Source organism: Callorhinus ursinus, unplaced genomic scaffold (assembly GCF_003265705.2).
Source record: "Callorhinus ursinus isolate GAN/ISIS: 27379988/994484 unplaced genomic scaffold, GSC_fseal_2.0 scaffold20, whole genome shotgun sequence".
NCBI classification, from domain to species: domain Eukaryota; kingdom Metazoa; phylum Chordata; class Mammalia; order Carnivora; family Otariidae; genus Callorhinus; species Callorhinus ursinus.
The window spans coordinates 1,420,592-1,442,784 of record NW_027397082.1 but is presented as its reverse complement, the minus strand read 5'-3'; the positions used below and the strand labels follow the sequence as shown (position 1 = coordinate 1,442,784).

At 36.0% G+C, this 22,193-nt stretch overlaps 1 protein-coding gene across 1 annotated transcript in view; it reads left to right on the top strand.

The window, feature by feature from the left end:
• Nucleotides 1-22,193, top strand: part of WDR11 (WD repeat domain 11) — a 59,868-nt gene that overhangs the window by 5,297 nt on the left and 32,378 nt on the right. The window contains exons 3-12 of the mRNA XM_073904106.1: nucleotides 871-1,024; nucleotides 1,935-2,108; nucleotides 4,147-4,333; nucleotides 6,446-6,611; nucleotides 7,293-7,407; nucleotides 8,269-8,464; nucleotides 8,938-9,041; nucleotides 12,091-12,267; nucleotides 15,687-15,771; nucleotides 21,165-21,271. Coding sequence (XP_073760207.1) covers nucleotides 871-1,024; nucleotides 1,935-2,108; nucleotides 4,147-4,333; nucleotides 6,446-6,611; nucleotides 7,293-7,407; nucleotides 8,269-8,464; nucleotides 8,938-9,041; nucleotides 12,091-12,267; nucleotides 15,687-15,771; nucleotides 21,165-21,271 — 1,465 coding nt within the window. The remainder of the gene's footprint in view (nucleotides 1-870; nucleotides 1,025-1,934; nucleotides 2,109-4,146; nucleotides 4,334-6,445; nucleotides 6,612-7,292; nucleotides 7,408-8,268; nucleotides 8,465-8,937; nucleotides 9,042-12,090; nucleotides 12,268-15,686; nucleotides 15,772-21,164; nucleotides 21,272-22,193) is intronic.

Genomic DNA, 22,193 nt, shown 5'->3' with positions numbered 1-22,193 from the left:
TGTTTATGTATATATACACACACGTGTCTGTATACATATGTTTATATATGTATATATTTGAAGATTCTGTGGTGTTTGAGTTCATTCATTAAACACATATTTGTTGAGCACTAGCTTTGGTGGTCTGTTAAGATCTGGGAATAGAAATGTGAACAAGGCCTGCATGATCCTACCCAGTGGAGCTTATAGTTCACGGGTTGGTGATGGGTCAAAACGGGGTAAATAAAGCAATTACAAATTGTTGTTTGTTAAGTGCTTTGAAGAAGACAAACTGGATGCTGAGCTAGAACAGAGGGGAGGGTTGTGGCCACAGAAGGCCATGGCTTAGGTGAAATGAAGACGTGTGTTTTATTCATGACTCTGTCAGTATTTAATGCTCAGGATTAACCTGATTTGTGCTGGAATCTTGTGGTTTTTATTGTAAAAACTCCATTCTTAATTATGTTGCTAGAGGTATGAAGCGTATTTCTTTTTTAAGAAAAAAACGTCTTTTTTCCAGTTTTATGAAAAGGACAGCTAGAGGGTTTTTTGCTTGCTTTTGTTTTTTTCCATTTCTTTCCTCTGCAAGGCTTTGGTAGTTCTAAGTTGTCTCCTTTTAATTAGGAGAGTAGAGTACAGAAAACCATTCTACTTAGTAATTTAGAATTTTAGATGTTTTGTCATGATTAGATTTTATGATTGTATTGCAACTTTAAAAAAATACCACATAATAAAAGTCTGACTTTCGAGATGGAAAACAGTTTCCCTTTTTTCTATTTTTGTAACATAAGTGTAGAATGTAGTTTGGGTTCTGGTTGATGTTTTATGAAAATTGTGTTTAGTTTCATCCAGTACAAGTATTTACTTGATTTGATTTCTTCTTGATACTAGGTTAAATGGGCCAGGGAAAATTATCACCATAACATTGGCTCACCATATTCCTTGCGCTTAGCTTCTGCTGATGTCAATGGAAAGATCATCGTTTGGGATGTAGCTGCGGGAGTAGCTCAGTGTGAGATCCAAGAGCATGCCAAACCTATTCAGGGTGAGGAAAGTCTGTGCTCTGCTAAGTGTTTATATTAATACACTTACTCTTAGAGTGATTTTTTTTTCCCTTTTAATTTCATCACTTCCCAGTTAACTCTTGATTGTGTTCAGCGTGTTTTATTGATCTGAATCTAGCTTTCTTGTCCTTATCAGTATATTTCTGTGCATATTTCCTCAAATCTCAGATGATTTGTGCTTTAGGAAATTGCATTAATTTTAGCATTGGCCTCAATCAAGCATGAGAAAAGTTAAGCTGCTATAAAAGTCTTGTAATCTAAGCTACAATAAAGTAAACTTGGCTGAATTGCTATTTTGAATTAGCCCTCAGTGCTTACTTTCCATTAATAGAGATGATCCAAATTTTATTTTCATTTTCATATAGATTGTGTGTTTATGTTACTACTTAAAACCAATACAGTATTCTTTCGACTCAAGGCTTTGACTGAGTGGCTGTCTTGACTGAGTGAATTTTTTAAATGACTATTTAAATATTTGTTGAGTACTTTGTACTTTGTTCTCTTTATTATCGTGTAAAAAACATGAAACTCTGCAAAGTCCCGTTAAGTAATTCCACAAAGATGTTAGGAGAGCCTGACGTTGATCATGGCCAGGATAGTCTTTGACGCAAAGTTTTAAGTAATGATTAAGTGAAAATTGTCTTGTATTTTCTTTGAAGTAATTTGAAAATGTTGATCTTGAGATTCTAATGTCCAGACAGCTCATTTTAATATAAAACTACTTTTCCTGTGCCGTCCTGACATATATACACATATATGCAACATAGGGAGAGGGGAAGTTAGGATTTTAAGGATTGTGGGGGAAAAAAAACAAAACCCTAAATGTCAAGGACACATTAACCAAGTCTTCTGAAGTGATTTCTGAATTTTGCCTTTATCTGGTTTTTACAGATGTTCAGTGGTTGTGGAATCAAGATGCTTCCCGAGATTTACTACTTGCTATCCACCCACCAAATTATATTGTGCTCTGGAATGCAGATACTGGCACCAAACTGTGGAAGAAAAGCTATGCAGATAACATTCTTTCTTTTTCTTTTGACCCTTTTGATCCCTCACATTTAACTTGTGAGTAATAGATTCTTGTGGAAAATGAGTTCTTTATAATATAGTTAATGCTCTATACATAAGATATACACAACCCGTATCATACTTCTAATATGTTAAAACAACAAAGTGGAGAAGTCCATATATCTGCAGCATCTAATATGGATACTAAATCATAATCCCATATCATTTGCAAGTATTTTGATGGCTAGAAATTTAAATCAGCAAGCTGTACCTTCACTGTGTTGAATTTGTAAATAGAATTCAATTAGCTGGGGAGAGAGAGTTGCTGTGCTATTCTAATTTGGGCTTAATTAAATTTGTTTTTCTAGGAACATATAAAGAGCCTGAGTCAAAGGTTTCATTTAGTATGTGGCCAAATTCAGTTCTTCCTTCTTAAAAATCATTTAAATTCATGCATGTGTTTTGAGTGCCATAAATAGATGCATGTGAGGCACAGAATAAGCCCAAGGGAATTTTTTCTTGCCGAGGTTTTTGCTACTGTGCTTTTGGTGTTTTCACTGAGCTGCTGATTTAAAAATTTGATTTGTTTTTAGACACATGTTTTTGTGACTGAATGATTTAGGAAATATTCTTCATTCAGTTATCCAACAGATACTTCTTGAGCTATTACTATATTCCAGGTATAAAGGGAATGAAGGGGAATGCGAGGGATGGGAATGGGCAGGTTGTTGTATTAGATAAAGTGGTCAGAGTAGGCTTCGTTTTGATTTTGATCAAAAGCTGGAAAGAGATAAGGGAATTAGCTGTGGGAAAGAATGTTTTCCCTGAATTTGAATGACTCAGAATTCTTTTATCTACCAGCATTTGTTATTACTGAGTGTGTATTTGTGTGCTGAAGAAGGAAGAGAAGTGTGTACACGCAGAAACTAAAATGGAATACGGCTGTGCAGTTACAGTAGTGTGTGGTTAGGCGTTGCGTGGATATACACATACACGGTCTGTGTGTACGAACACGTGCATACGTGCACTCACTCCTTAGTGTGCTGTGAATATGAAACGCAGGGCTGTGGGAACACAGAGGAGGGCTGCTTTAGCTGACCCACTGACTGAGGGAGGGCAGCACAAAAGAGGAATGAGACCTTGGAAGGTGAGTCTGTCATCTGAAAAGGAGACAAGGCCTCAGGCTGACTTACTGCATCTCTGTAATTTGGTTGATAAAAGCACAATGTATTTCAAAGTGTCAGTTCACCTAACAGCTTTGATTTACTCATATTGAATGTGTTAGGGCTGTCATAGCTCTTGAATACTTCTTTGCTCCCTGTGCTTAAAGCAGCCTCACTAACTGCAGGGAGCCAGGATAGATGAGACTTCTCTGTTTAGATATCCTTGTATTAGCGTTGTTGAGGGAGATTATTTTTCAGTCATAAAAAGGCAGAATTTGTATTGCTAGATATGGTGCTCCATTCTTGAATACTTCTGTTTCCTGTTCACTTAGTAAGCCATTGTTGGCACTCCACTCTGTTTTTACCCGAGATATAAAGAGAAAAAGAACACTCTTATACTTCCTAAGGTTTAATCTGATGCTCCAAAAAAGGAAATATATTTAGACTGAGGAGCTCATGATAATCATAAAAAATGAGTGTCACATCACATATTTAAACTTAGCTGAGTGTGATATGCAAAGCCTCTTATATATGGGATATTTTTTTTCTTTTGTGAATTTTATATTCCGAAAAGTCTTTGGATTTTGAAGTTAACGGGATATAATGAGGAAAGGTTTTTAATGAAAGTCCGTGCACTGAATTTATTTGGAAGAACAAACATTTGTTCTTTCTGCTTTCTGCCAGTAACCTTCTGATAGCTTTTTAATATAAAACATTAATTTAGAATGCTGAGCTTGGAGGCCTCTGATGAATTGTAATGGACCACCTGTTTCACTTCAACTTGGAGAACATTCCGGTTATGTTATGACTACATTACACTGCCAATTCTATATTATTAAGATTATCATTACCTTGCTTTCAAAATTGTATTGGAATAAAACTCTGTGCTAAACTTGATTAAACTTTAATCAGAGTTTTGCTTCTCAATATAGTACTCACCAGCGAGGGTATTGTATTCATCTCAGACTTCTCTCCATCCAAGCCTCCCTCGGGCCCTGGGAAAAAAGTTTACATATCCAGCCCACACTCTAGCCCAGCTCATAACAAGCTGGCTGCAGCCACAGGGGCCAAGAAGGCTCTTAATAAAGTAAAAATCTTAATCACTCAAGAGAAACCTAGGTAAGTTACAAGTATAAAACTAACCACGTTCATCTATTTATTTATCATCCATTCATGAAATGTCATTTTTGAAGTTCTACTAATATTGATTTTATTCTTTACCTCACCCTTTCTCATTTCCAGTTTTGAATTTATATGGAGGAGAATGTTCTCTCTGTCTCTTCCCCAAAGAGGAGATTCCACCTTTGATGTGGCTCCTTTGTTTCTAGTCATCGTGCTAACCTCTCCCCGACTGATTTTTACAGATCACAGTTTTTGGCTTCTGATTTTTAAATATGAAAATATGAGATGAAGATTCCACCGTTGGCAATTGAATACATTAAAAAATTGGGGACAAAAGCTGGATTTTCATTTTAAATACACTTTCCTGACTTAAGTGCTGTGCAGTCTCATTAGCTAGTAAAATATGGGTGTTTTTCTTAGGCATGTAAAGATGTTTCTCATACTGATTAAGGACCAGGATTCTAGGGGAAATAATAGCTACGTGACTCAGAAAATTCTTTAATCTTGCTCAAATTTCACTCTCCCAATCTCTAAAACAGCATTTTATAGGATTTTATATGGTTGTTGTGAGGATTAAAATACAGTAGCTTAACTACTTAATGTAGTGGCAGATAATTTGGTAAGCGTTTATTTGGTAAATGCTACCTGTTATTGTTTATTTCAGAAATTGCAACTGAATAAAATTTTAAGTAACTAATTTTGTGCATTGGAAAAATAGATTTCAATTTTTTTTCCTAGAGAGCTATGATTGTTCTTATTTTTATTGCGTTGGCAGTTTTTTGGCATTCATTTTAAAAAGACTCTTATTTTTAATATGCCAAGATTATTCTGCCTAGATTTTATGGGTAATTACCTGAAAAATATATGGTAAAATACAGATTGCTCTACAAATATATTCTGAATTTATATATAAATATCATTTTTATGTATTAAACCATAGGCTCGTTAAGTTCACTAATTTATCCCTCACCCTGTGCTGAAATAATTTGATTGCTCCTTACGTTTTTTAAGAGAATTTTCTATTATTTTTCATTGATTCTGTGTTATGGCTAAATCTTTTAAAGTCTGAATTGTTTTATATTATGATTTGTATGTGTTATATCTTCTTATGAGTCATAACGTTCATTTTGAGTTTTGGGGAAATGAATTATTAATCCCTTCAAATAGAACTGCCCCAGGTGCTTTTATGTACATTATTACATGTGATCCTGCTACAGTTCTGGGCAGTAATACTGTGCCTATTTTATAAGTGAGGAAATTGAGCTCCACATTGTTTTAAATATGTTCCTCAAGCTTACCCAACTAGCAAGTGGCAGAGCCAAGATTTTAATGCAATCCATGTTCCTCTTTGTAGTCCTCTAATCTAACTTTATTTTATTTTATTTTTGGTACAAAATGGTTTTATTAAAGCACGGGGATAGGACCTGTGGGCAGAAAAGAGCTGCCTAACTTTATTTAAAATTTAAAACTTTGTAATCATTATGTAAAAAAAAGTATATAATTATATGTTTATTCCTGTTGATTAGGAATAAAATGAGTCTTGAGACTCTTGAACTATCTACAATCTTTATAAAGTTTTATTCATTTTATTTACACAGAAGAAAATGCTGTGATAAGTGAATAAAATACCCTGCTTTGTTTCAGAAAAGATTTAAGACAGCTTAAAAGTGAATGAAGACAGAGGGGATGAAGTGACTTGCCCAAGGCCATACAGTATGATAATCCATTGACTCCAGGTCCAAGGGCCCTAATTACCCAGATTGTTTTGTTTTGATGCTGAGTCTTGATTTCAGCAATCTGTTTGGTACTTCTGATTGCAAAATAAAAATAAAACTACTAGTTTTGTCACTTACCATCTTATAGACTTATTACTTAAATTTTTCAAAAATTTAGAAACATTATCCAACCTATGCAATACTATTGTCATAATTGGCACAGAGATCTTAGTTTTAGATGCTAGTTCCTGTTGGTCATTTCAGGAAACAATTGTACCTTCTTATTGACAAGTTAGGTGGAAAAGGACAAAATTCAGTCCTTTATTAGCTTCTTTGATATGAATAAAGTCTTTGACTCATTTCTTGATGCCTAAAGTGTGTTTACCTTTTTCAGCGCTGAATTTATGACTCTCAATGATTGCCTTCAGTTGGCATATCTGCCTTCCAAAAGAAATCACATGTTGTTACTGTATCCTCGAGAGATTTTAATCCTTGACCTTGAGGTGAATCAAACAGTGGGTGTGATTGCAATAGAACGAACAGGAGTTCCATTTCTGCAGGTATCTATGATTTAAAAATTACATCCCTCCAAGTTGATTATGAATGTTATAGAGAGAAAAAACATAATCTTGCAGAAGTCCTTAGTTCCATTTTCTCTTTTCTATTTATTTAAAAATTAACAATGTTATTGTATGTTCCTATTTTTCTGCACTTTTGATTGATTTGATTTACCCTAGAAATTCTTCTGATCTGAAGATATTTATTGAACTATTTAAGTTACCTGGATAAAGACAAATTTTTTATGATTATAAATGGATGGTTTTTCTTTGTTTTTTAGAGATTTATTTATTAGAGAGGGAGCATACGTGCGCACATGCACACGAGTGCCAGCAAGCCGCGGTTGGGGGTTGGGGGGGTGCAGAAGGAGAGAGAATCCTGAAGCAGACTCCCTGCTGAGTGCAGAGTCTGATGGCAGGGCTTGATCCCAGGACTCTGAGATCATGACCTGAGCTGAAATCAAGAGTTGGCTGCTCAACTGACTGAGCCCCCTCTCCCAGGTGCCCCATAAATGGAGTTTTTGAATAATTCATTTAGTTTTAAAGCTCGGGATTATGTGTGTATTTTTGTTTTTCTTTTTTTTTTTCCCGCCCATATTCTCTAAATATGCGTTTATGAGCTTCCCAGCATATACTTTTTAATCTATTGTGTTTTTTTTAAATGAATACATTATCTGTTTAAAGGTAATACCCTGCTTTCAACGTGATGGTTTATTTTGCCTACATGAAAATGGTTGTATAACTTTACGTGTTCGAAGATCTTATAATAGTATTTTTACCACTTCAAATGAGGAACCAGGTGAGTTTATATCTCAGAATAATGTTAATATATTTTTCTTCAGAATTTCATAAGTTTTTATGTGACAAATACGAGCCAGCGCTTGGAGTTAATGGTAATCCCTGGCCTTAGGAAAGTAGAATATGATTGTAAAATGGGGCATAAAAAAGCACAAGCCCATGGTTAATTTCATGGTGTTATAATAGTGCTCCTCCTATATGCAGCAAAGAAAGTAGTATTTTGTAATTCCTTAATTATATCCATGAGCCAAGTAGATATTATCTTTGTGACTTTTTCTTCAGCACAAGTGGAACCTTGTAAAATACCTTTATTATTACACCCCGGACTTCTCTGCTTTAGGAACTGCCATTATAAAATGACATAGGTTAATAAGTCTCCAGGGTATTCAGTTGTCAGTTTCAGTCTTATCCTGGAGAATAAAAGCACTGTTTTGTAAAACGATGTACTACCTAAAAGCAAAAGTGACTTTCACATCTTTTGTAGAGTACCATTATTTTCAGGCTTACTATAGGCCACTATAAATTATGATGACCTGTAGTGTACTGTACATTATTTAGTCATATCACTGTTGATCCTTTCTCAAAGTTATTTTCTTTGTTTTAAAATATTAAAAAACAAACTATATTGATTGTAGTTTTTATTTTGGAAACTAAACTTGGTGTAGACCACCATTAAATGAATTATATTTATATTCTGAAGAAATTAGTAGTACTTGTAAAAGGAGAAGGCAGTTTTGACAAACTTTGTGCTAGTGAAGGAATGATGTTTCTTCTAGTTGAGGTTTTATTTAAATTAAAGCAAATAGTAGTGATATTGCTGTGTTGCTTTCTGATATTTAAAAGAAAACAATACTATGTTAAGATCCAGATCCTGTCCAGGAGCTTACCTATGATTTACGAAGCCAGTGCGATGCAATCAGGGTGACAAAAACTGTCCGTCCCTTCAGTATGGTGTGTTGTCCTGTCAATGAGAATGCAGCTGCCCTCATTGTGAGTGATGGCAGGGTCATGATATGGGAACTGAAGTCTGCCGTTTGTAATCGAAATTCACGGAGCAGGTAAGTGAATCAATAGGATTCTTTTCTGGTTTGCTTTGTTTCCTCTTTTAAGAAAATTACTAGAATCAGGGGCGCCTGGGTGGCTCAGTCAGTTAAGCGTCTATCTTCAGCTCAGGCCATGATCTCAGGGTCCTGGGATCAAGCCCCATGTCAGGCACCCTGCTCAGCAGGGAACCTTCTTCTCCCTCTCCCTCTGCTCCTCTCCCCTGCTTGTGCTCTCTCTCTCTCTCTCAAATAAATAAATAAAAAATTTTCAAAAAAAATTACCAGAATCATATGAAAATAACAGGGACTTTAAACTTTAGATTATTAGGGAATTATCTAAACCTGCTAGAAATATTTCACTGTGGTTAAGATTAATAAATACTATAAAAATGGGTAGAATGCCATGATCTGAAATTAGTAATTTGGGTTACTAAAATGTGACGTAGGTTTTAAGTGTGTAAAAACATGTAACTATTATGTCTTTGCAGTAGTTCTGGTGTATCGCCTTTATATTCACCCGTATCTTTCTGTGGAATTCCTGTAGGAGTGCTACAGAATAAACTCCCAGACCTCTCCTTAGATAACATGATTGGTAAGCTATTTTTTTCCTCTAACATTTATGTTAGGTATTCTTCTTGAAGGGCAAAATTAATAGAGTCACTGATTTGCAGTTGTTATAAAGTCAAAGTTAATACTGGAGAAGACTAAAATGGATCATTTTTTTCCTCAGTAAATCAGAGGGTATGAAATATTTAACATAAATGCATATATTGGCATTACAGTTATTGGAATTAGAAAACATTCATTCATGAGAGACTCTTGATTTAAATGAAGGAGATGACATTAGGCGTTTGAATGCTAGATCTATCCTGTGGTGGGCTATACCCTGCTCCTCAGGACTTTCATGCAGCCTGGTCCCTTGGCTTGGAACTGAATACACACTTCCTCTTTCTCCGTTTCTGCTACTCCTAATTTAAAATTCAACTCAAGTGTTGCTTTTTTTAGTCTCCCTAGCTGGCTTAAATGTTCTTCATTTGCAGTCCCTAGTAGTTATCAGTTGATTGTAACTGTGATTTTGTTTGTTTCCTCCAGTAAATTATAAACTCTGTAAGTGTGGGACATGCTTTATTCCACTTTGTATCCCCAGCACTCGGCAAAGAGCCTTGTATGTTCAAGATGTGCAATAAACATTTATTGAAGGAATAAAGTGAGCAGTATTAGAAAAAGTTATTTTAGCATCTTGATGTACATTTTTAAACTTTCATGTTGGGGATTCTTTCAACAAATTTATTTACAGATAAAATATTGGTTCAGAGTTGTTTAATTATTATAGGGTCAGTATTTATTAAAGGAAGAATGAGGATTTGTGATTTCAAATATTGTACAACTAGAAGTTGTAAATATGCCAAATAATTTTGATGTCTTAATTCTTTTAAAATTGTGGCTGTGGCTTATAAAGGATTTTCTTTGTCATTATTTGTTCTTTCATAACGTAATTGAAGATCAGTATTTAGTAGGTTTTTTTGTTTAGATGCTAGATAGATGATAATACTAGGAAGAGTATTACTAATCTTAATCAGAAATGACATTGGTGCTTAATATTGTGTTAAGTACTGTGCTAAATGCACTGTGTATTACCTTAATAACCCTGCAAAGTAGGTAATATTATTATTTCTATTTTACAAAAGTGGGAATTGAGATCCAGAGAGATTCTAAAAAGACTTGCTCAATACTACACAGCCAGTAAAAGGAAGAGCCAAAATGTGAGCCCAGTCACCCCAATCTTGAGCCTCCTTGGCCATGACCTCTAGTCCTGGCTGCCCTACCATGATCTTAGGCAAGACTTGACCTCTCCAGGGCCTTGGTTTTCTCGTGGTTCTTGTCATTTGTAAAATCCTTCTGTTCAGTGACACTAACTTGTATATTTAAAGTTCTTTCTCTTCACCTTCCAGACATAAATCCATATGAGGAAGTTTAGACACATACTTATTTTGGAAAATTCGTTTTATCAGTAACACAGTTTTCTGAGTTAATTGACCTTGGCTCCCTTTAATATAAAATGTTAAAGTGAAAAGAATTATAAACACTCATGCACAGAACTAATCAGTAATATGGAGCCCATAGGAGGTTCAAATTTCGTGCTGTTTAGGTGTCTAAGTGACATAAATTACATTTTTTTTAAAAGACAAAAGAATACAGATTGTATACAGTTCCTGACAATGTAGTTGATTTAAAAGCATTAAATAAAGGTTTGTTACTTGAAAACATTTTAATTAAAACTTTTAATTAAACTTTTAATTTGATATTCACTGTGTCCTTAGTGATAATTGAAAGCAAGTCAATTAAATATAGAGGCTTGATTTATATTCATTGGATGAAGCCTGCTGCTTTTTAAGGCCTAATCTGCCCTACCTTGTGATTTGCCTCTTATGGAAGAAGTTTGAAGAAAAATAATGGCCATTCCCAGTAGTCAGCTCCAAGCTGTGGAGGGTTTGTAAACATGGTACCTCTCTGTTGAACTCCATGTTCCTGTAGACTCCATCTTTTGTTACTAAAGGTTGAAATCAATCATACGATATCATGGGGTCATCTTATTTGGATTAAATTGATGGCCATTTTTTCTGTACAGCTTATGAATTTTAAAATAACATTGTTATTAAAACAATTTTATAGCCTCAGAAGGTTACAGGATCCAGAGTCCCATCACCCACTTAGGTAATTATTTACATTTTTCCCTTTCATGAGTGTGTACGTGTTGTGTGTACATAAACACACACTCATGTTTCCTTTATTACGTGTTTTTGAAAACTGTATCTCAGTATTCTAGAGTGGTTTATAGGTAGAAAATTTGTATACTCTTTAGTGAATGGTCTGGATTTTGTTGTACTCTTCATATTCACGTAGAATGGTTTTACTAAATCCTTTTAGTTTGAAACTTAATAACCTAAGTACAAATGCTGTATCTGAAAATAATGCCCATTTAAGATTAACTATCAACAGTGACAGCTTATATATTCTTTGTATTATGTATTTGTATATTCTTATTTATATATAATTTATTATATGGTAATTTATATATATTTATTTCATATACTTATATATGAAGTATTTAATTATAAAGCTTAGATTTTGTAATTACATTGACACATTGAGAAGATTTGATTAGAAATCTAAATGAGTTCTTTGAACCTACAGTTGGTGATCACCAGTTTCATATGTACTTGAGGAAGTGCATCAGATGGAAAAGCAACCCTTTAGAAAGGCAGGCAGTGAGATGGGAATGTCCTGCAGCATCCTGCTCCATAGAAGCTGCTCTCTAACCCAGGTCCCCTGACTTGCCTTGTTTGGTGCCTAATAGCAGGAACTTTGGCTGAAACAGTGCTTCTTAGATGACAAAAGTCCCTGAATTCTGGACAGCAGTCCTCCAGAGTAATCTGTCCTTTGAGATGGCAGACAGTGCGATTTCCATCCCAGAGCCAAGTACAGAGCCATTGTTCAGCTGCAGCCCCTGGAGTGCCACCTGGTACCTTGTAGGTGTGAAGAGTATTTCTTCTAGACTTGAAGAGTATTTCTGCTGAAAAGTTTCTTTAAATTTCAGCATACATTGTAATGAATATATTTGTACTTTTGCTCCCAATCAGGACAAAGTGCCATTGCTGGGGAGGAGCATCCTAAAGGCCCCATCCTTCAGGAAGTGCACCTCCGCTTCCTGCTGACAGGACTGCTTTCAGGGCTGCCCTCCCCGCAGTTTGCCATTCGTATGTGCCCGCCGTTGACCACCAAAAACATTAAGGTGTATCAGCCGTTGCTTGCGGTTGGTGAGTATTGGACCTGTTCTTTTCTTAATCCTTCATGCCTGTTTTACATTTTATAGGACATTTGAGTTTGGTAGTTATTAGAAAATCTTTTCGGTGGCGCCTGGGTGGCTCAGTCGTTAAGTGTCTGCCTTCGGCTCAGGTCATGATCCCAGGGTCCTGCGATCGAGCCCTGCATCGGGCTCCCTGCTTCTCCCTCTCCCACTCCCCCTGCTTGTGTTCCTTCTCTCGCTGTGTCTCTCTCTGTCAAATAAATAAATAAAATCTTAAAAAAAAAAAAGAAAATCTTTTCTTTGAGGATAAGGAAGAAGAGGCCCAGTGAAATCATATATACTCATCTTAAAATATTTTTCTTCTTTTTGTTTTTTTGTCCCTTTAATCCACCCATCTTTTTATTAATTTATTTTTAATCACAGTGTTAACTCATCCACCTGACACTGGGTGATAGAGACCCTGACCACAATGGGTACCCCTTTCTGAAATGTTAGGAGAAAAATCCCTGTGTGATGCTAAATCCAGATTCCTTGTCTTTTTTTGGACCACCCAGGGCTTATTCTGTGCATGTCATTCTGTATTGGGTTTTTGGTAACTAATGATATACATAGTTAGTAGTTTAATAATAGCAATGTTCATTTGCCAAGAATTGTATATTAAACATTGTTTAAAGTGGCTATGGTCTCTTTAAACTAAGATTTGCCTTTTGGGTTGAAATTGCATAGTTTTATATTGTAGATAGAAAATTGGTCTGGGTTTCAACTTGCTGTCACATTAAATTCATAGTAATGTGAGTAATCTAATCTCCATAGGAAAAAAAAAACATTTTAATTTGCTATTACATATATAAGGTTAAAATGAATTTCTTGAAAATTTTAAAAAGTAGTATATTCATTTGAAATTGTCAACATTTTTTCTTAAGATGCTATTTGTTGGCTTCGGGCTTTCACTCCAGGTCTATAACATGATTTGTGATTTTTTTTTTTTCTAAAATGAAAACCTGACCCACATTTATTTTGTTGCTAGTAGGTCTCAATTAGCTAACAGCCTACTCATGAGTACTAAAGGCTCACTTGGAGTAATTGTATTTGGCAGTATTCTTATTTTCCCAGTTTTTCCATTACTGTCTTCTGAAAGTGGTTTGCATTTTAATGTTTGGTAATCTGTGTGTACATGTGTCCAGATTTATATAAATGCAGATAGTTTTTGTTTTAGAAACTATTGACTTACATTAAACCTCTTATAGAGATTTTAATTGGAATTTGTCAATGTACATTATATGTACATGTATATATAGTGTCAGTATACCTAAATTGTCAATTAGGATTTTGTCAATTTCTTGGAGAAAATTACTTCTTGCCACAGCTAGATAATTGGAGCTAAGTCAGGGTCTGAGATTTCTGTTGTAGAATAAGCTGTACTTTACTGGTATAGTGTGATGATCAAGTCATTTATCGAATTTAGTATTATCACAAAGTAAAAGGAAAAAATATAAAATAAGTGCCTAAACTTTTGTAGTCACTAGGGAAAAGAGGCAGAGTTCCACTGTGGAGTTACTGCTCGTTGTGGTGCCCCTAGAGTATTAGATCATAGGTTCAGCATCATTAAAACTTACAGAATGTAGGAGCGCCTGGGTGGCTCACTCAGTATCTGACTCTTGATTTCGGGTTAGGTCATGATCTCACTGTCAGGGGATCAAGCCCTGTGTAGGGCTCTGCTCTGGGCATAAAGCCTGCTTAAGATTCTCCTTGGGGTGCTTGGGTGGCTCAGTTGGTTAAGCGTCTGCCTTCAGCTCGGGTCATGATCCCAGGGTCCTGGGATCGAGCCTGCTTCTCCCTCTCCCTTTGCTGTTCCCCTTGCTTGTGCTCTCTCGCTCTCTCTGTCAAATAAGGAAATAAAATATTTAAAAAAAATTCTCTCTCCTAACCCCTCTGCCCCCCCTTCCACCCCCCAAGTCGTGCAAGTGCGCAAGTGTGTGGGCGCTCACTCTCTGTAAAAAGCAAAACACCAAAACCAAAAAAAAAACCAAAACACAAAAAGCTTGCAGAATGTTAAAATCATTTTATTATGATGATGATTTATTAATTGAAAAGTTTTAGTAATTCTTTAGATATTGTCTCAGTACTAGAAGGTATTATCATGGAATAGATGATAAGTGTAAACAAGTATAATGTATTTTTCTAGAATAGCTTTGTAAAATATTTAATGAAGCTTTATTCAGCAGGTAAGCTAAAATTGGAACTTGCTTAGTCTTTTTATTTCTATTATTATTCTGTCATTTCTACATTCTATTACTCTGCATGAATCCATTAATTTTTTTAAAGTCATGTGCAGTGAGAAAATGATTGTCCAACCAATTATACTGTTCACTTTCTTGCTTAACTTATAAAAACATTTTAAGGACTGAAACATTACTTTTCCAAGTATGGCCATGTTTCTTCAATTTAATTATAGACACACACTCTACCTGAGGCCGTGAAAAGCTTTAGGCATAAAATAACTACAAACCAAACTACAACAATAATAAAAATAGTATTAAACATGTGCTTAGTTTGTGCCAGGTACTGTATTAAGTGTTTAAAATGTGTCTTCTCATTTACTCTCCAGCAAGTAAATTTTCTATTATTCTCATGTTAAAGGAATTAAAAACACAGATTTAGCGTGGGCAGGTTATTTTTTTAAGAGTGTAAGACAGTGGGGCGCCTGGGTGGCTCAGTCGTTGGGCATCTGCCTTCAGCTCAGGTCATGGTCCCGGGGTCCTGGGATCGAGCCCCGCGTCGGGATCCCCGCTCTGTGGGAAGCCTGCTTCTCCCTCTCCCACTCCCCCTGCTTGTGTTCCCCCTCTCGCTGTGTCTCTCTCTGTCAAATAAATAAATAAAATCTTTAAAAAAAAAAAAAAAAAAGAGTGTAAGACAGAGCCAGAGCTTGAACTCAGGCTAGTTTAACTACAAGATCCACAGTTAACCACCATACTTGACCATCTCTATGATTTATGTAATATAAAAGACAAAACAAAAAAAAAATCTTTGTAAAGAAAAATAGAAAAGATCTGGTTAATGAGTTCTGCTAGGTTGCCTTTTTGAGGCCTGGCTATTGTAAACATTCCAAATCTCAAAAAGTATGAGTTCCCATGTGTAAAAAAGCTTATAGCAAAGTGCTTCTTCAAATATCATGTATATTGAGTTAGATTTTGAAGTCTTCCCGTGAAAATCTATCCCTGGATTTAGGTAAGATCTCAGAGCACATGAGATTGTGCCCATTTTTGAGAAGCGAGAAGACCGAGAAATTCACTCTTTCTTAACACATAGTTTGGGTCCCTTTTATAAAAGATAAATGTTATAAAATTATTAAAATCTTGAGAAAAGACTTTTTGGACAGATCTGGAACTATGGCTAGATTAATACTCTTCTCTTACATCATTTCAATAGGTACAAGTACTGGTTCCGTCCTGGTGTACCACCTCACCAGCGGGCTGCTGCATAAGGAGTTAAGCGTCCACTCCTGTGAAGTCAAGTGAGTATGCGTTATGACTTTGAGATCACAAACAGAAAGCATACTGGAAAAAAGTTCTGGGAGACTTTAGTACATTGAATACTTTGCAGTGGTGATTATTTGCCTGAAAGTTTTAAATAATAAATATTCATGTTTAAGTAATGGTTACGTTAATCAAGGCTGAGCACTAATTGTTTGCTTTGTAAAAGGATATTACTCAGTGGAAAATTTTTTCTAACTTTTATTGCTGCATCTGATTTCTCCTAAGGTCTAGGATATTTTCTCACTGACTATCACTGTGTTCCCTTGTTCAGATTTATATAGTTTGTTTTTCATTTCTATAAAGATCCATCAGTAGGACTATTCCTGAAAAATTTGAAGTCATGTTAATTGTTAACTAATCTCATTTGTTTTTTTTAGAAAAGGACCAAACTGTATAGCATTTCTTCTTTCATTTTGAGATGTGATGTGTTTTATGAGTGCTGTGCATTCAGAGGTATCTGAGGGAAGAAGGTTGCTTTGTTTTGAAGTGCATGCATACCTGCTCCATAGCATTATTTTGTTGATGACATGTCTGCTCTCCTTTCTTTGCCCTAGCAATGATGGATTGTGAAGTTATGTGTGTATAATATAAATTTATTACATTTCCAGTATTTTTTGATGATCTTTTAACAAACATATAAGAAAGGCCATTTTCTGTCCTCTGTACATTATATAATTATAGGTCTCATGCATATGTTAAAATTCGTAGTTAATCCTTCGTGAACACGTTATTCTGAGTAGTTGTATTTTCTCAATGGGGAAAGGTTAACCCTTTAAGTATCACAACTTCTGATTGTGATGGAAGTACCAGAAAAGTTTACATTGCCTTATTCTTTCGAGTACATTGTGGTACAGCCCAGGTAGCTGACTATTGGTCTCCACCTCATGCTGGGCCCTCCAGGAGCTCCCTAAATACCTTTACATGGTGTCCTAATGTTTTCAGAGTCACTAGACCGTTGGGTGCAATGACACAGGTCTGTGTTTGGACCATGTCAGGCTGTTGTTCATCTTTCTCTTCTTCCAGGAGATCCTTCTGCCACTGCTGCTACCTGCTCTCTCCTTCTTTCCGGTCTACATTTCTTCTCTTGACGTTTCCTTTCACCCTTGGCTTGATGTATAGTGTTTCCTTTTGTGGCTAACACCCACCAATCAAACTCTCCATTTAATCAGTACTTGTTCCGGGGACGTGTTAAGTATTAATACTTTGCGTGACCATTTCTTTGAGTCCCCACCACAACTTTATGTGGTAGGCACTATTTTTATTCCCAATTGATAGAAGAAACTCAGTATTATAATCTGTGAAATTTAATCTGGGCCTTTCAGGCTTCAGAACTGACCTTTATACTTAGAGTACATGTGCTACCTCTCCAGCTAAAAAAATGCACATAAGGCACATTTTGGCAATAAGATGAAAATGTTGACTAAGCCAGGAATCGTGCTAGAAATTTATACCTGCTTCTGGAAAATCAAATACATTTTCATTTTTTTCTGATCACTGAAATCTTTAATAAAGACTCAATAGCCAGTTTATCAGCAAGTTATTAATTTTAAGTAAGATTTGTTTTCCTGGATCATTCAGATGGTAGATGTCACTAAATACATGACTTACTCATGCTGTGATAATATTTGTTATTGAGTAATACTTGAAATTATAGTGTTACTTGGGATACCAAATAATGGTTATGCTACTCAGGCTGATGTTGTGAGTGATCACATGGATGTGCTCCATTTTTTAATATGAATTTTCCCTCTTAATTGCCATTTTGAAGATAATCCACATTTTATATTCAGAGATGATGCCCAGGAGGATGCTAAAATCCTGCCATCTTTGTGTTTCAATTAATGTGATTATAATAATACAATTAAAAGTCATTATGAAAATTTCACAGATGTGTTATAAAAACTGCTGAACTTACTAGCAATAAACCCGACACATTCTAGATATTCATATGCAGATTTAAGGTCAACTTTTAAAAGTTGCTTTTACCTTGTGCTAAATATGTTTTTTAAAAATCACTTACGTACTTGAATCTTAAGCATATACATAGGCAGGGACTGCCTAACTGCAGATAGTTTTGTCTGTGGGTTGTTTTTAAAATCATGATGTTTTAGCCAGTTATACATTACAAATCCATATTGAGCATCTTCTGTATTCCTATAAACATAACCTTTGATCCTTATAATCTAATGGAAGATACCAAGGAATAAATAAATGGTACATGGAGGTTTTCTTAGATTATGAGATTTTTTTAGATTATTAGTTTGTGTCTTTGTCTAGTAGGCTAAGTTTACAATAATATAGCACAATACTCTTTTCAGTGTCAAAACTTACTAAATAACAGCAGTTTATATGGGTGTCAGACCTTGGACTCAGTATTCCTCTGAGTAAGTTGAGTGATTTGTGCAAAGTAAAATAATAATCTCTGTTTTGTCTGTAAATTTGCAGAAGTTAGTTTTGTAGAATTGTAGAACTTCAAGGGCCTTCCAGAGGTGGGTGCTCCCCGCAGTCCCCCAGGGTGGAGAAGCAGCCTCTGCGGCGGCCCCAGGAGAAGTCAGCAGGCCCAACCTGGGAACCTGTAGGAGTCAGAACCACAAATACCTGCTGACAGATTCTACGGTTACAGTTGTTCACTAGTTAAGAATCCAACAGAACAATCCTAGATCGAGTCAGAAAATGAGCTGCTGTGCTTATGAGATTTTTATAGAGCTCAGTGTGTAGTTAAACCCAGACAATACCTTTCTAATCCTGAGAGCCATGGGTGCTTGCTGTGTTTTCATTCTTTTCAAATGAAAGATAATCCCATCCTTATCTAATATTCTTTGAAGTCCAACTTGACTGGACTCAGATATGAAAGCTGCTGCTGGAATCTGCTCAAAAGCAACATGCTCATAGTGCTGCATTACAAATAAGCAGCCACTCCACGTTCTGTTCTGTCCTCAACACTGGGATGTCTTTGTCTTGTAGACAGCGGGGAAAGCAGGCTGAATATGTATGACACTAATAATCTTAAGGAGGAGTGCTAGGCTTTCCTTGGACATCATTCATTTAATCCAACAGAATGTACTGAGTGCCTTGCACATGCCTGGAGAGGCACGATGTGGTGTGCCTCCCTTCCAAGAGAGTGCAGTCAAGTGTAGTGGTTCTTAGCCAGCCGCACTATTTCCTCATGTTGTTCAGGCAACACCCTCCTTGCCCTTTGGGTCTCAGTGGGCCCCTGAGGCCGGATTCTATGTGATTCTCACAAGCTCCTATTGAACTCTGTACCAGTTCTTTTGTACTAGGGAGTCCAGAACACATTTTTGTAATGTCTTTTTTCTGCTAGATCATAAGCCACAGAAGGATAGCAGTCAGATCATTCACAGTGGCACTCCTAGTGCCTAGCACAGTTATGGGTATACACTGGCTACTTCACCGATACATTTTTAAAAATAAGAATGGGCGGATTGGGATTCTTAGTGTCCAGAGATCATGGCATTACTGTATGGAGTGTAGGTGTTCAGATTGCCAGCAGCAAGCCTTGGAAAGTATGTCTTTGGTTTCTATGGGTAAACAGATCTGATTGACGCTACCAGACTTACATAAAGAGCACAATAAGTTCAAAATGATTTCTCACTTTTTTTGTTCACTCTAAGTAGAAAACTTACTGAATATTGTTACGTTAGGGGAAGGAAAGAGAAAAAAGAGACAAAGGGACTTTTCAGTGAGTAATTCATCAAATTTATATTGTATTCACTATAGGGGTGGTTTGAGTTTTAGTAAATGAGGAGGCCTCATGACAAAAATAGGGCTTGAGTTAGATCTTGAAATTAGAATAATGATGATGATGATAATTGCTAATACATGCAGTGCTTACTATGTGCCAGGCTTTATGTACACAGTGTTGTTATTCCTGCAGTAATAATAGATAAGGACACCGATAGAGAACACAGAGCTCGAAGTGCTGGAGCTGGGATTTAAATTCAAATAGTATAGTATTTGAAGAGGGAAGGAAAGAGGTCATTCCAGGCATGGAAATTCTTAAGAGTACTCAGTTTTCAGCAGCCTAATCTGAGTGTTTCAACACAACTTTTACACTTAAAGAGTTATAATCCTTGATAACTACAGCAATTCCCTGCTCTAACATATTATTTTTAGTTCCTTTGGGATTATCTTTGCCTCTCTGAGAAAAGACAACTAGATGGATACACAAGGGTAAGTGAGGAAAGTTACTGCAGTTAAAATAGCAGACAAGTTTCAGAGGACTGAAAAGTAAGTTTGGTTAGGTAGGATGAGGCAGGTGACCGGCAGGCCTTGAAGGTCACCTGAGTTTGGATATGATGCAGGAGCATATCATCTTGGGCAAATGAGGCAGTATTTAATGCTAAATCTAGCAATAGCTTTCAAATTGAAGTAGATGTGGATAAACTAGATCAGGGGTTAACAAACATTTTCTATAAAGGACCAGATAGTAAATATTTTAGGTTTTGCAGGCCATAAAATTTCTGTCACAACTACTCAACTCTGCGATTACGTCATGAAAGCAGCTATAGACGATACGTTGTTAAAAATGGTCGTCCTATAATTCCGGTGAGCAATTGCACGTAGAGCAAAGGTTTGGACTTCCCTCCCAACCAGCCTCTATTACCTTGTAAGCAAGGCAGGGCAATAGTACAGTGTTTCTCCTTCTCATGATGCTGATGGTCCACTTATCCTGTGTCTCCTTCCCTGCCCCACCCCCTGCCTCCATTCTCCACAAGCCATGGCGGTAACACTCTGTAGTTAGTGTCAGTGGGAGAAACTGGACTCATTTGCTATCAGTCCTCAAAAAGGAGACTCTGAGGCATCTGGCTGATAGGTTGCTTGCTGTCTTATCATTTCTTTGAGATTTTTCATTGTGCTTTTCTCTGATACACCATTTGGAACTGTCAGCCACTTCCATATTTAATAGCTGGGTTCGAATTGTTTACTTCAAGAATTTCTGCCTCCTAACCAAATAGGAAATTTGATAAATTCCTCAGTGTACCCAACTTTAAGCAATCTGGCTCAGAATATTTCAGTACCACTCTGTCTTAAGCAGTGGAATTCTTGGACACTACTGTGATGTGTGTCTCTCTCCTCTGCCAGATTTTGATAGTCATTTTAATGCTGCTATGAATCCTGGTAACTAAACTGTCTCGCCCACCATAACATTTGGAGATAAAAGTTTTAATTAGAAATAATTTCACATATATATTGGAAATGTATGATAATTTAGGCTCAAATTAAGGGTCATATTAATATTCTTAATTACTTGTATGATAGAATTTAGGTCTTAGGAAAAACTTATTTTTCAAGTAAGTTGCTCAACCAAAAAAAGGTATTTGACTAAACTTTATTTAATTTCTCATTTTAGGGGTATTGAATGGACAAGTTTGACTGGTTTTCTTTCCTTTGCTACTTCAACACCAAACAATATGGGATTAGTGAGAAATGAACTTCAGCTGGTTGATCTTCCAACAGGTTTGTGTATTTAGACTATTAAAAGATTGAAAATGGTTGGTCATATTGATCAAAGATGTTGCTATTTATAAAACATATTCCAGAAAACTTTCTTTCAACTTGGGAGGTTTTTTTTTATATCCTATTTGTATATTCATTTTGTTGTTGTTTTTCTGTAATAATTGCCCTGGAAAGGCTCCTGGTTGTTGTTTGTATGCAAATTGTGTTAACACAAGTGCATGGTAAATGGAGTACCATTAGTGTGAACAGATGGATTCATAAGTACATATGGTGTCAGTTCTACTTTTAAGTACATTGTTATGGATAACCAAAAGTATGGTTTTAAAATAAATCTTTGTAGTAGGCTTTATTCTAAAACGTTTGGCCTTTGTTAGGAAAACCTTTATAAATTTGTCAGTAAGGATTGTCTTTAAGTGCTCAAATTTAAAACTTTTGATAGTCTCTGACTGAGAGCTTAAAGACTTTACAAGAGGAAGCATTCCAGTAAAGTAACTTGTTCAGAATTGTTTAAAAACCTACAACTCAATGAGTTTCAAAATGAAGAACTTGAAGATAGGATAAAGTGAGAGTTTCAAATTATTTTATGACACATGCATGATTTCCAATTGAATTCTTAACAAAGTTTTGGTGAGTTTCTTTAAAATGGTGTAGCAATAAGAATATATGTAGATAGTTTGAATCCTAAGATTTGTGTGTGTGCACGTGTGTGTAGTAAATTGAGTATTTTCTCAATACGTATTTCCAAGATATGGTGGTTCTTACTTATCTGAGTATGTTACTAAACCTCAAGGAGTTAGCCCCCCTGGAATCAGTCCATTGTTGTTCTGGTCTCATTTGGAAGTGACCTGCCCAGTAACCCCTGCCCCTAGATTGGGGTCTCTCTAATTACATGGTAGCCCAGGGGCGAGCTGCTGTTTTCTAG